This window comes from Trematomus bernacchii, unplaced genomic scaffold (genome assembly GCF_902827165.1).
Source record: "Trematomus bernacchii unplaced genomic scaffold, fTreBer1.1, whole genome shotgun sequence".
Lineage (NCBI taxonomy): Eukaryota > Metazoa > Chordata > Actinopteri > Perciformes > Nototheniidae > Trematomus > Trematomus bernacchii.
In genome coordinates, this window is record NW_022987910.1 from 5,442,949 (window position 1) to 5,456,718 (window position 13,770).

Consider the following 13,770-nt stretch of genomic DNA (forward strand, 5'->3'; position numbering starts at 1 on the left):
CCTGTTTCCAAAGTGCTGATTCTCTGTCTGTTACTTTAGATGAAAATAAGGAACCACTCCCCACGCCCCTCTGAGAGATATTTGGTTAAAAAGAACACACTGTGCTCTAGGAGGAGATTCAGGTGATAAGGTGGGCGGGTGTTACCTTGGTTGGTGATTGGCTAATGGTTACACAAGCTAAAAAACCGTTATGACATCATAAAGTGGCCAAAATCTGATCAGCTCATTTTCATTCAGGTTTTTATATAAATGGATCAGGACAAAAAGAGAGCAAATCTTTTTTCCTGAAACTTTCAGAATCTCTTTATACAGAGGGGACACATGTTTATGTGTAAAAGACATGAAAAAGTGGATTTTGCATAATATGGTGACCTTTAAAGCCTCTGAATACATGTTTTACTTACTTTAAAGGATTTACCCTAATTACTGAAAGGAATCTGTTTCCCCAGTAGATGGAGCTAAAATGCTTTGAATGAGTTAAGTTGCCATTTAATAGAGAGATATAATGCCTCAATTGGATTATGGACTGTTGTATTAAAACCAAGTTGCAATTTATGAAAAACAGAAGTGAATTAAAGCCAAAGAGCTGTGGTTAATGTGTTATAGCTCCAAAAACTCTGAAAATACCGGGTATCACGGAAATTCTCTTGGCAAAGATGATGCTGGTACTATCAAAACAAACAAGTGACGTAATAAACCAAACATCTTTCCACGAACACACCGTATCGCTAAGGTCCTTATATGGTGCGAGGGTTAATCAATGGAAAAAAAGAGACATAAAAGCAGCCGTTTGTGGCCTGGTTTCGCTTTCACCTCCTCCTGGCTGATGTGTGAGACTTGTACTGGTGTTGTGCAGTTTGTGGTCGCAGCGTGCTATAATTGTCCGATGGGGAGTCCCTCCGGGTGCAGGGGACTCCAGTTGGGTGTTGTAACCTAGAGAGGTGAGATACCTGCCCCTGTAAACAGAGCCACTCCAGGCTAGAATTACCCCGTTTATATTGCACATGATAAACAAAAAACCCTCCAAATTCAAGTTTAACACCATACCAAATTTGGTAATTGTCCCCCCTACCGGGATCACCATGGCCCATGTGTAAGATGTCTGTTTCAAATGTATTTATATGTTTAAGCCAATATCTTTATATGATAGTTACCTCCTTACTAATCCACTTTTGGCCAAACATTGATGTTTGTATGTATAATGTTTATAGTAAGATGTATCAAACTATATAAAAGAGTCACAGTCATTGCTTTGCTTATACATACCACTGCATGTCAAAGCCCTTTACATTAAAACATTTCTTATTTAAGATCCTAGTATTTAACTTGGGTATAATTGATTAGTGTTTTCTGCTACTTTAAACAGTTTGTCTACATTCAGAGTTAAATATTTTAACTCAAACATTTATCTGATAACTAGTTACTTGGTAGATTGAGATAAATATTAAACATAATCAACACATGCATATTGATTGATCTTCTGTGGTATCAAAGTAGTAGTAGTTTGTCATAAAACAGGTCATTTTATAATATGTCATATACGATATCATATCTGTGAATACACGTCTTCAATTTGTTTTAAAGGCAGGCGCTAAAGCGGAATAGTTGAGCCAGGAAATTCCCTCTTCTTGCTTAACCGGATAAGATTCTTACCACTGAAAGGTTGCATCACTAAAACATTTCATTAAAAACAAATATATCAATTAAATGTTCTTAATTGCCATGACTAATCATGCATATATTTTTATCAAATAAAAAAGGCAATTAATAATAATACATGAGACTTGTATAGCGCTTTTCAGGAAACTCAAAGACGCTTAATTAATTACATACATCATTCTTAAACCACTACCTTTCTGCCATGTTCCAGCCACAGACTGTATGGTTACGATGGTAGCGTGAACATGTCCATACAAGTCTCAGCAGCAGTGTGTGGTGGTACCATTATCATGAAGTAATGAGAGCTTGGACACAGTCCAGTGTGGAGTTTCCCGCAGCCATCAGTTCTGCATTCAGATCAAGTGAACAGTGACAGAGAGTATCACACCTGCTCTCACGACACACCCACAGCAGCACACAGGTAACCAGCTGGCCTGATGGAGGACTGAGTTATATAAAGCTCTTCACAAACAGGTTTGTGTGTGGGAAGAACCCACCGCAAATTGATCCTAATCATAAATTGCATTCAAAACCATTTTTGGATTGAATTTCTGATAAATGTTGGTTATTTGATTTTAAATTGTATATTTTTGAGCTGTTCAATCCTTTTGAAGATTCCACTTTAGACTCGTGATCACTTAGTCAATGAGGTTAAAGAAGAATGTTTCATGAAACTTATAAACCAAATCATCTATTTAGCAAAACTGACTGACATACAATTAAAAGAAGCTGCCTGATGTCATGAGAAAGATAATTGTTTTGTGTGAACCTAACAAACAATGATGTACTCTCACGTCATCAACACTTGTGTTTTTGAATAAACTTAAAATAAGCTACGTCAGTAAACAACTCTGAATTAAAAGGAACGTTTATTGTGTTTGAGTTTAGTTTCCCTGTGCCGTGGTCAGTTATATGCTGGCTCACTGTAAGTAAATAAACAGAGAATTTAAATAGTGAAAGATTTTAATCCAACCATAAATGGTATCAAAATGGACACATTGGACATTTTGTAGTTCAGCTATTTCCCAATCTGTCAATCTATGAAACTTCCTGGAGTTACGCAATAATCCAAATGCATTTCGCTGTGGATTACTGTTAAATATGTCAGCTTTCCAAGAAAAACACATTGTGTGAAGATGAGAAACTGCAAATAAAGAGAACACAAGGTGTGAAATAACCATAAACACACAAGAGAACCTTTCACCTGAGCGTTTCTCTCAAAGACTCAATGTTGACATTTGAAACATAAAACCATCTTGTGTTATTGCCAAGATTCATTGTTTCTAGAAATAAACAAGTACGTTAGGAACGTGAGTTGGCAAGCAGCCGAAGGACATGTTTAAAAGTGCTTTTCTTGCTCTTCAATCTTTATCAGAACCTCCCAGAAGAATAAGTGTGTTTCAGAGGAAGAAACGACAACACAAAAATAACAGACGGACATTTTATTTGATGAATTATTGACCCAAACATGCCCCAGTGAGGGGTTGAAGTTGGACATGTGACAAGGAATTTGACTGTTTTGCACGAGAGTGAAACTGCAGAACAATGGGAAGTGACACGGACAGAGCTATAAATAAGAGAAGGACTGGTTTCTATTGTATTTAGTTTGATTAAATATTAAGCCAGCTAGTGTGACAGCTACATCAGAGAAGACAATGTGAAGCGCAGATCTGAAACTACTACTTTAAAACAAAAACTGTACATCAACTTCTTGTAGGAAGTCGTGTTTTTCTCCCAAAATCATGTGAAAGCAAACATAATAGATCTTAGACAAAGATTACATTTCAACATTTAAAAGTGACCTCACCAATCATTTACTACAATGGAAGGCAATTCATGGGAGGGTTTCTGTTGTTTCCTAGGTTAAGTTCTCTTTTTAAGACCCACATTGACCATGGGAATCACCTTCTTCTGACCATTAATGCTGACAGCATTCACTGCCACATATGATGGAATGTTAACTTGTTTCTTAAAGCCTTGACCGGCAAGGTCTTCAGACAAAGACATTAGTGAGAGGACAGACAGCTTCACAGTGCAAGCAGCCGGAGCAGCATCATCTGGCTGTAAATCCAGAGGAGTCAAGGGAGAACATTTTGGGAAATACACCTATTTACTTCATTGCAGAGATAGATATCACTCTGGATATGGTCATTCTAAGCAAGAACGCAAATAGGAGCTATGACCAAAATGTTACCCAAAATGTTTCTTTTACAGTGGACAGAGAGTGTGTGAGGGCGCTTCATGACCCCGACTGTCCCGCCCTCATAGCTCTTCTTCTGTCTTCACCTGAACCATGTTGGAGGGGCTGTCCTGGGCCTCTGCCTGCGGAGCCTGGCTCTCATTGACGAGCATGTTGAACTGCAAGTCGCTGTAATGGGAAAAGTCCTGAGAGTATGTGCTAAAGTTCTGGTTTAAGTTAAAATCCATGTTTGCAAACGAGAGGTTTGCATCGGGCCCCTGCTCAAAGCCAGAGGACAGGGACATGTTGAAGCTCGGGTCGGAAAGCATTTCCCGTAGTTCAGGTATTTCTAGGATCTGGTTGATGATTGTCGTTGTGTCGGTGTCGGTGTTGGAGTCCTGGGGCTCGCTGTACTGCATCTCCTCTTGAGCGAAGGTCCCGGGCTGGGGGGCACAGAGCCGGTCCTCCGGGGGCATCATGGTCTGAGGCTGCGGGAAGTGAAAGGGCTGCTCCGCTGCAGGGGCCCCGTCTGCTGCAGGAGAGGAACAGGTTGGGTTAGGGAGGAAATACAAACGTAATGAAAGGTCTGTTATAAGGTAGAAAACTTTAAACTTGGATCATGACATGAGATTGTTGCAATTTGAAGCTTGTTAATATCTAAAGCCTAAAATAAATGTAGTTATTTCAAGACATTTCAGTGATAACAAAACCCTCCTTACGTGTAATATATTAAAAATATGAATATAGACACATCCCGTTAATTGGGAACACCTAGCTAAAACGAATGCAGTCTAATAAATACTGCTATAAATCCTACCTTTCATAAAGAATATATTTGTATTCTACCTCAGTATGTGTAGATTTGGATGTAGAACTATGTGCATATATATATATATATATATATATATATATATATATATATATATATATATATATATATATATATATATATATATTTCTTTATATTTTTTTCAGAGCTGACAATCATCTTGAATACAGAATTGTGCCTTAAATATAAATTAAATAAGCTATAACACAATTATAATAAGAACATTATAGTCACAGTAATTGTATATGTGACTTCTGTGCCTACATTTAGTGTGAACATAGAAGGGGCAGATTCTGGTCATACATGAAGGCAGATTTAAACATGTAGTGTAAGTTACTAACGCACATCTTCTCAGCTTTAATACAACAGAGCCTTTGTTAATATAATAAGTATCACCTGTGCTTTACCTGCTGTGACAAGTCAAAATGTTAGCTGCTAAAAATACAAAAATGTCAAACGGACACAAAGACTTCTTGCTTCATTGAATCAGTTCACCTCCACCTGCCTCCGGAAGAAGTAAACATGAAAGAAGGATCCATAAATTGAATGTAAGAAAAGTCTTTCAGGCCTCACCTGTCCCACACGATTTCTCTCTGAAGCTGATGTCCGACTTTATCTTTCTCTTCCGTTTCACCTCGTATGGATCTGAAAAGAGGAAATAATAATTGACCTGATGTTTTTTGTTTCGGCCAGTAAGATGATCTGATGCTTTTGCTTCACATCAAGTAAACCGCCCTACAGACAGCGCTGACTGACCCGGGTTGTGCGGCAGGTACGTGAAGGTGATCGAGTCGCTCTCCATCTGGTCCGAGAGCCGCCGCAGGACCACGCTGACCTCCACCTCCTCCGTGAGGTCCTGCTCCTGGTAGGGCGGGGTCTTGAACACGATGGCGATCTGCCGGTGCACGTCTGTCTGCGCAAACTCCCCGCACGCCTTCCACGAGCCTCGCCTGAAGATGATCTCGATGTCATCTGTGGATCAACGACACGCAAAGCCAGGGCAATCAAAATCAATGAGAAAAATACTTCCTAATTTTGAAATAACAGTTGGTTACAGAATATCAGGTTATACATTACACAAAGAGGCATAACATTATACAACCACTTTTATGTGACTTCCCTTGCTTCAAGTTAAGTTCATGATACCTGACTTTTTTTAAATGTTAATTGTCTTTTGGCAGGGTAACAGAAACCCCTTTCACTACTAAAAAATGAACAAAGAAATACGTTTTATAGAATTGGTCTTTGCCTAAAAAATACAAAAAAAAACGTTTGGCCGTTCACAAATATAACACAAATAAACGTCCTCTTACCTTTCTGCACTTTGTCACACAACATGTAGATTTCCGTCTTGCCGGCGCAGGAGCCTCTGTACTGGTTAAAACGTCCGATCTTCAGCTGAGATGTGGTCGTGGCCTCTGTGAACAAACAAAACACAACATGCAACAACGCGTGAGAATCAGGAAACACATTAACACATGATTGGTGCGGTTTAATCAAGAGACTGTTTCTTACTCTTGTCATAGATGGGGTTGGACAGCACTGGGCTGAGACAGTCCTTCCCCCCGTCGTCCCACTCAAACTCACACTGAAAACACAGACGTACCACGTTCATGTCCATGTCCTCAATGCCCTTTGTGTGACCAGCTGGGGGGGAAGACACAAAATAAGTCTTAATGAATTTCAACAGCAAGAAAGAGGAAACTGTGCCATCCATTTGTATTTCAAATGTATTGATGTGTACAAACATAACAATATTAACTGTGCGTGTGTGTGTGTGTGTGTGCGCGTGTGCGTGTGCGTGTGTGTGTCTTTTGTTTCATCTTACTTTGAAAGGGGTCGATATTTTGGTTTCTTCTCTTCTGAAGTGAAACGTCCAGCTCTTTCCTCCTCACACACTGGATCCCAAGGTTACTAAAGCTTCAAGTCCAGAAGACAATAAATACTTACTATTTTGTATGATGGACACTACAACAAATCTATAATGAGGTTACTGTACGAGTCTGAGGAATAAACTGTTTGATAAAAAGTGGCATGTTGATGCAGGAGATGAAAGAGGGATGGGAGGAGCACCTGTGACGTCGGTTGCTGTGAGGGTTGAGCGTGACCACGCAGATTCCTGATCCATTCGGGCAGTCTTTACCCACAAGGCAGTGGGGGTGAGGCCGGTGTGGAGGGTCTTTGGTCACCAAGGAAACAGTAACTGTGACCCTCTTTAAGTGTTCGATGGGACCTTGAATCTGAAAGAGAGAACAGGAAGATTAAATACAGAAGTTTGGGGGAGTCAAAATTACAAGGCATCTGTGACATAAAAACACACATTGCGCAACATGGCATAATATTACAAGACAACAGAAACAAGAAGGGGAGCTTTCAAATTGAGAAACATTGTGAAGATTTAATAAAATAAATATTAAGAAATACAGGACATGGGGAGAAATTCAGATGATGTGCCAATCAAAGCCTTCTTTCTGTTCTTCACACCATTGGGTGTCTGTGTTTGTGCATATATTTAGCATATTCAATCTTCTTACTTCTGCATTTGAACACTCCATTGCTTTTATTTCTATCTATTATAACTGACCTGTTTGTGACAAATATCTGATAACCAGTCCATGTAGTATCAGTTCACCAAAAAGAACGGAAATGCCAAAATTAAATATTAATTAGGGGTTTTACTAAGATATCTACATTTCATTTACATGAATTGCAGAAATCCACTGATTTTTCATTGACAAAATCCTCACACACCTTGTGTTTCCTCTTCGTTGTGTGATATGTATGTTTGTATAACGCGAAGATGAAAGTGTAGTAGTGTTGTCAGAATGTGGGAAGGTGACAAACCGCCCCTCTTTGACCACACTTCGGCTGGGATTTGTGGGGACTTTCTTATTGACTAGCAACCCACATCCTTGCAGCTCCACCCTCCTCGCAACAAGGGGTTCAAGTGTACACACCAAACATTATCAACTGTGGTTAAAACTTCTCTAACTGCCACTGAGAGCTAGTAAACCCCCTTTAAGATCTAACACGAATTAACAAATGTAAGTGTAATGTGTTTACCTCGATGGCAGGCTGACTCTTGTTGGTTTCGGTGCTGGACGCCCCCGGGATGCTTCCGGCCGAGCGCCCCTCACACTCATAGCGAAACCTCATGCCTCTCTCCTTGGGCTCCTCCACCACCACCAGCTTGGGCTTGTTCAGTAGCCGCTCCAGCATCTCGCTGTCGCCTCCGCGGTTCTGAGAGGAAACACCGCTGGAGCTCTTGGAAGCCAGCGAACACGAGGAGCCTCGACCACGCCGAGAGGAACTGGATGCAAAAGGTCGGGAAGGATGAGCCATCTCTCTGGAAGGGCAGGACGGGGGCTGAGGGAAGGTGCAGGTTGGCTGTGGAGAAACAATAGAACAACATTATAAACATTGTTATTTATCATTTATCCAACCTGGTAAGACCCATTGAAGTTGGCAACCTCTCTTTCATTGGAGACGTGGTCAAGACAGCTGCATAAAAGAGGTTCAAGAGAATAAAGAAACTGTTTCAAATGGCTGGAGCAGAAAACATGGACACTTATCAAGCTGAATTCCTACAAAACATGTAGCAACTTCTATTGTGTGCTCTTGAGGCGTAATAATATCCATCTAAAGATAATGTCATTACCTGCTACTCTATATTTCTACACTGCCAAATTATAAAACGTTTCCAGTTTTTTGACCACTCAAACAGCTTTTAGAACCCAGTCCCACGTTCACCTATTCACACACACAATTAGGGCTAGAAGGGACCACCGGATCACAGCAGAGATAAACACACACACACTGTTGGGTATTCATTTGGGAGCAATTAGGGCTAGCATTACCATTTCACACTTACATTAATATTATTCAAATATATTTAGATTAATATTTTTGATAAAAAGACCCAATGATTCCCAAACTTCTGATATACGCAAATAAGACATTATCTAACTTTTGTTGAATTTAGGAGGAATACAGGCGGTAATAGTTAGATGACAAGTTAGTCAAATAAACACCTAAATGTATAAGCCAATCTCTTGGGGTCATTTTTATGGATGATTATGGATTGTTATCAGTTACAACAATGACACATTTACCCTTATAAACATTTCTTTAAGGGTCAAATAAGTAAATGATACAATATTTGACTCGTAATAAAAATCAAATTAATGAATAACCTTCCCGTAGAATCAGAAAACAACATAAACTTACAATCAGAGACAAATCTAAAGTATATATAAGATAAGCTACCATTCAAGCAGATAACACTGTAGGTGAAGCATTGTGCATGTCTGAAGTGAAATGAAGTGAGTCACTACACGTTTTATCTTCCTACCCTTCTTGTCTCTCTATCAATGCAACAACCATGCGCTCATTTGACTCCTCCTTCGCTTCAATGTCTTATTTCCCCCTTACACCACAGATACCCTATTCTCCATCCCTCTCAAGACTCTTGCATGTCTCTCATGCTGCTTTTACTTTCTCTAGCTACAGTCTCTGCAGGGCTCCCTTGCTTCACTTGTTAAGTTCTGTTCACTTAGGTCTCTGAATGGGTTACACGTGACGTAAAAGGAAGAATATATAAAAACACCCTCAAGTATTACGTTTATCTGAAGCATCAATGTAACGACAGATGAGAAATCAAACCTGTAGGGAACAAAGAAGAATAGAAGTTGACCTCTCTGTCACCTGTGAAGCAGAAACTCAGGCTGGGAGCTCATTAAACTGCAGCAGAGATCTGGGTGATGCCTCAGCATGAGATCATGCTTCACAATATCCGGTCAAGAAACAGACGTCTATTGTCAAAGCCTGGCCAAACCTGTTAGCCTGAAAACACTGGAGCTAAACAATAGCCTGGCAGAGTGAGCAGCGAACAGGAAATAGGAAGTCAGCTCAACCAATCGACCAATTGAAGAAGCGTCTCAGGAAGAAGAATGTGAACTTTCACCCCTTGGTGGGTTTGGCTTGTAAACAGAAAGGACGTCAAACTGAAAAAGGGAGTCATATTACAGTTGTTCCATCCACTCCTCCTCTCTCTCTCTCTCAGCCTCCTCCCACAGAAAAGCATGCGGAGGAGGTGTGTCAGCCTCTATCACAGCTGCAAGTCCCTCTTAACAAACAGTATTTGAATACAAAAAACCCAATTTTTGCAATTTCACATGCAGATCCTTTGCTAATAAAGACTTTAGGCTGTCTTCTTGTGCCTTACATTAAGAGCTCTCTGAGGATGCCACATCTTCACTGTAGTGTCATCAGATTACAACACGTCTGAGCTGTAAACCACGTGCTTTATGGTAAGAGCCCGAGCTGCCTGAATACTCCTCTCAACAACAACCAGCCCTCTGCAGGCTACACGTGTACTACACTGCAGTGAATTCCACCAACATTAAATCCATACAACAAATACTTTTCCACAAAATCTGCAGTCCCATTTTGAGTTCATCCTAACAGAGAATGATTATTCACAAGCATATTCAATATCAACATAAGGGCAGCAAGGACTAAATAACATTGAGGTGTAAACATTTGTTTGTGGCTGCATATAACAAAATGTGGGTATATTCTAGGTGTGCAACAAACACTTTTTCTCAGTGGTAAATCTGCAGATTTTTTAGTTAGTCAATTGGTGAATCTTTAAAATGTCAGAGAAAATTGTGAGAAATGACATCAAGCTTCAAGAGCTCAAGGTAACAGTGTGAACTGAAGGGTTTCCTATACTTTAAGGCTAATCAGATAAATTACAAAAACAAAACAACAAAGCAACAGAAACGTGTGTTTGAGAATCTGGAATACTTATATCCATGTCCTTTTTGCTCAATATTTCATTTAAAGAATAACAACATTTCTGAAATTATTTTTGACAACCAACAAGTAGGTAAACTGACCATTTGTTTTAATGAAGTCTATGTTAGATAAGGACAAGCTGTGGAAAAGCCATAGGTCTGGCAGACAGAGTAAAATGGTAGACTTTCTATTAACGGTCTAAATTATTAGTAATAAGTCTTGACATTAAGGCAACATTATGCTTCTCTAACTGTGTTTACAATATTTAATAATAAGAGGTCTGTATTGTATATCATTTAACTTTATCCATGTGTTATAAAGGCCTGTTGTCGCCCCATTTGCAGTTGAGCCAGGCCCAGTACTCTGGGTGTTGCCTACAGTCATTTTGGGAAATGTAGGAAACCTATAACTGAGAAACAACACAAATGACTACACTGGTACAAAACACCACAGTGTGACAGCACACCACAAGATGTGTTTTACCCTCTCACCTGACACGCGGTGCCTCTCGCCACTAGCACAGGCTGAGAGGGCGGAGAGGAGCTCTGCTGGAGCAGCCTGTGGTTCTGAGGCTGGCAGAGGTCAGCAGGAGGAGCGGGGGGGCCGGGCAGGAGGGCTTGCAGCCGCTGTCCCCCGTCCTCTGTGATGATCTCCTGAATGAGGTCTGGAAAATAATAATATTTTTTATGAAAACTTCATAGCTGATGATATATAAGCGGTGGTGGCGAAGTCGATAGGGACTTGGCTTGGCAACTGGAAGGTCACCAGTTTGAGTCCCGGCAAGACCAAGTGCTACCGAGGTGTCCCTGAGCAAGGCACCGTTCCCTACACTGCTCCCCGGGCGCCGGACACGGCAGCACACTGCTCCTAACACTAGGATGGGTCAAATGCAGAGGAACAATTTTGTTACATAGTACCTGTACTGTGAAATTACAAAAAGAGCAATTTATTTAATTTATTATAACAGAAGGATATAAAGATGGTAAAACATCCAAAAATAAGAAGGAACTCTGCTGATGAACTAGTATAAAAGGACATTGTAGTAATATATTTAGTATCTCTAAGGACTCATAATTTAACGCATATTTTAGGGTTTTCCACTAGTTTTTCTTACAGCTTACACATACATCAGAAAAAAGGTTTTCACATGTTAAAGAATTATTAAACCTGTGGGCAAAAGGGCAATATCTCACAGAGTAAGTGCCATTATTTAATGAGTGTGATTTATAAAGACACCGGCAATAATAATTATATATTAACCCTGTGTGTTTGTATTTTGTGTATATATTTATTTCTGTGTTTATTTCTTTTTGATGTATATGATCAAGCTTAAATTGTTATATAATTCACACTATCCATTTGTTTCTATATCAGGACACCAAATTGTCCCGCCAATTACCAAAACATATAGATGTGATGTGGTAAACTGTTTTAGCAGTGATGTTGCCATGGTTACCAGAACATAAATCTCATGCACACTGATTTCCACCTGCGGTCGAGGTGTAAGATGTCAGGGGCTCCACACTCACACATAAACTAGTTTCCTGCAGCTAAGATGGTGACAATAGTACCACAGCAGAGATTATTACATTCAAGTGATATTGTGTAATTTGAATAAGTACAATTTGATTTTTTAACACATTTTTGACAATAAAAAAAAAAAGTAAAATACAAGTAGGCCTACATTACAAAAATAATAGGTAGATTTATGAATTATTAAAATAAGTTGCAGGCTTAAATGCAAACCATTTAAAACATAAATAGAACAATGTTTAATAATGCTGTTTAGCTTGCTGTTATTTGGTCTTGTGTATTATTATGTTTCCTCTGGGTCTCCTCACTAGCCTGATGTCACATTAACAAATCACAAATGCATCTGTCAGAGCAAATTAAACATGTGCTGCAAATGTGTCTGGTTCTCAAAGTGCTACGAGGAAGCAGAAATAGGCCAGCTAAAGATGGCCTGACTTCTCCTTTCTCCATGAGGTTGCAATAACACAAAAAACACATGTGGGATTTACTATGCGTTTTGGGCAAAAGATAAAAGAAACTTACCAAAGTCTGATGGTCCTCGCGGCTCTGCAGGAGACACAGACAGAGTTGTAATAAGTACTACCACTCAGATATGTTACTTAAGAAAGATATCAAAGTAATCAAAATATACTTGATAGTTATGTCCAACTTCAGAATAATGAATATCATATCACTGGGTTATTATAATCATTGGTGTATTCATGAGTATATCACTTTAATGTTGCAGCTAGGGAAGGTTAAACTCAACTACTTTATATGGGCTACTGCTGGGCATCTTAACATATACAAATATATCACAATTGATCAGGTGATTTTGTGATTGGCTTCAAGAAATTGAAATTGTCAAAGAAAAATTGCTATATTCCTCTGTAAGGAAGTAATAGAGAAGTATTAAGCAGGATAAAATGGAATTACTTTATGTAAAAATCAAGTTGACTACCTCAAGGTTTTATTTAAGTAAACTCGAGCAGGCTGTGCACTGCAAACAGAAATCATCTGAATAAAACCTGTTAAATGTTATCCAGGAGTAAGTGGAGCCAACAGAGAGAGCCGGGTGGGAGTGTTTGTTCCCGGGAATGGGTGTTGGCTGCTCTGCTCTGACAAATCACATGCCTGCCGGTGCCGGTGATGTCAACCCTCTCCCACACACACATACACATAAACACAAACGTAAAGATTAAGACTGAAACCTGTGCCGTTGAAGATGTCCATGTCTTTCATCGCATGTGAGTTGTCCTTAAGGACCATGAACTCCACCGTCGTGTCCTTGTAGTTATTTCCAAACCGGAATATTTTCGGTATTAGTCTCTGCGGTGAAACTTTGAATAAACAGCTCAGGTAAACAAGGCTAGCTCTAAGTGTGTGTACCGACTGGTGACAGGCAGTTTGACATGTGTTGAAGATGTTGAAGCGCAGTTCACTTCACTTCAGTGGTTCCGCAGCAGCTTCGCTCTCATTGGCTGCTTGGGGTCGGAAACCCCCTGAACGTCACACGTCACCTCCCACAGGAAAACCCCCCGCAAAGACACCAGGTGCCGAAAAGCAGCTTTATTAAGACTGCAGGTGCCGTACTGCAGCTTTAATAAGATGCATGGATACTTATGTCACTATTCAAAACCCACAAAAGGTGTTGTTTTAGATTTTTACATAAAGTTTTCGTATTATCGAACGTCACTGCATGCATAATTTGCAAATAGTTCTGACACACACACACACACACACACACACACACACATTATCCTGGTTGCATCATGCCACTATCCTGCTGCTG

At 39.8% G+C, this 13,770-nt stretch overlaps 1 protein-coding gene across 3 annotated transcripts; it reads right to left on the reverse strand.

The window, feature by feature from the left end:
* Positions 1 to 3,086: 3,086 nt before the first annotated feature.
* Positions 3,087 to 13,397, reverse strand: relb (v-rel avian reticuloendotheliosis viral oncogene homolog B). 3 transcript variants are annotated; one of them, XM_034115173.1, is made up of 11 exons: positions 13,190 to 13,397; positions 12,522 to 12,545; positions 10,958 to 11,130; positions 7,731 to 8,054; positions 6,741 to 6,907; positions 6,496 to 6,587; positions 6,183 to 6,314; positions 5,981 to 6,085; positions 5,424 to 5,639; positions 5,241 to 5,312; positions 3,087 to 4,367 (listed from the first exon to the last, which is right to left on the reverse strand). In XM_034115173.1, exons 1-11 carry the CDS (start codon positions 13,245 to 13,247, stop codon positions 3,922 to 3,924), a joined length of 1,809 nt encoding a protein of 602 aa, XP_033971064.1. In that variant the 5' UTR covers positions 13,248 to 13,397; the 3' UTR covers positions 3,087 to 3,921. The 3 variants fall into 3 exon arrangements, with proteins under 3 accessions (XP_033971064.1, XP_033971063.1, XP_033971065.1); XM_034115172.1 differs by having other exon boundaries at positions 3,087 to 4,370; XM_034115174.1 differs by lacking the exons at positions 10,958 to 11,130; positions 12,522 to 12,545; positions 13,190 to 13,397 and adding an exon at positions 9,372 to 10,092 and having other exon boundaries at positions 3,087 to 4,370.
* Positions 13,398 to 13,770: the final 373 nt, after the last annotated feature.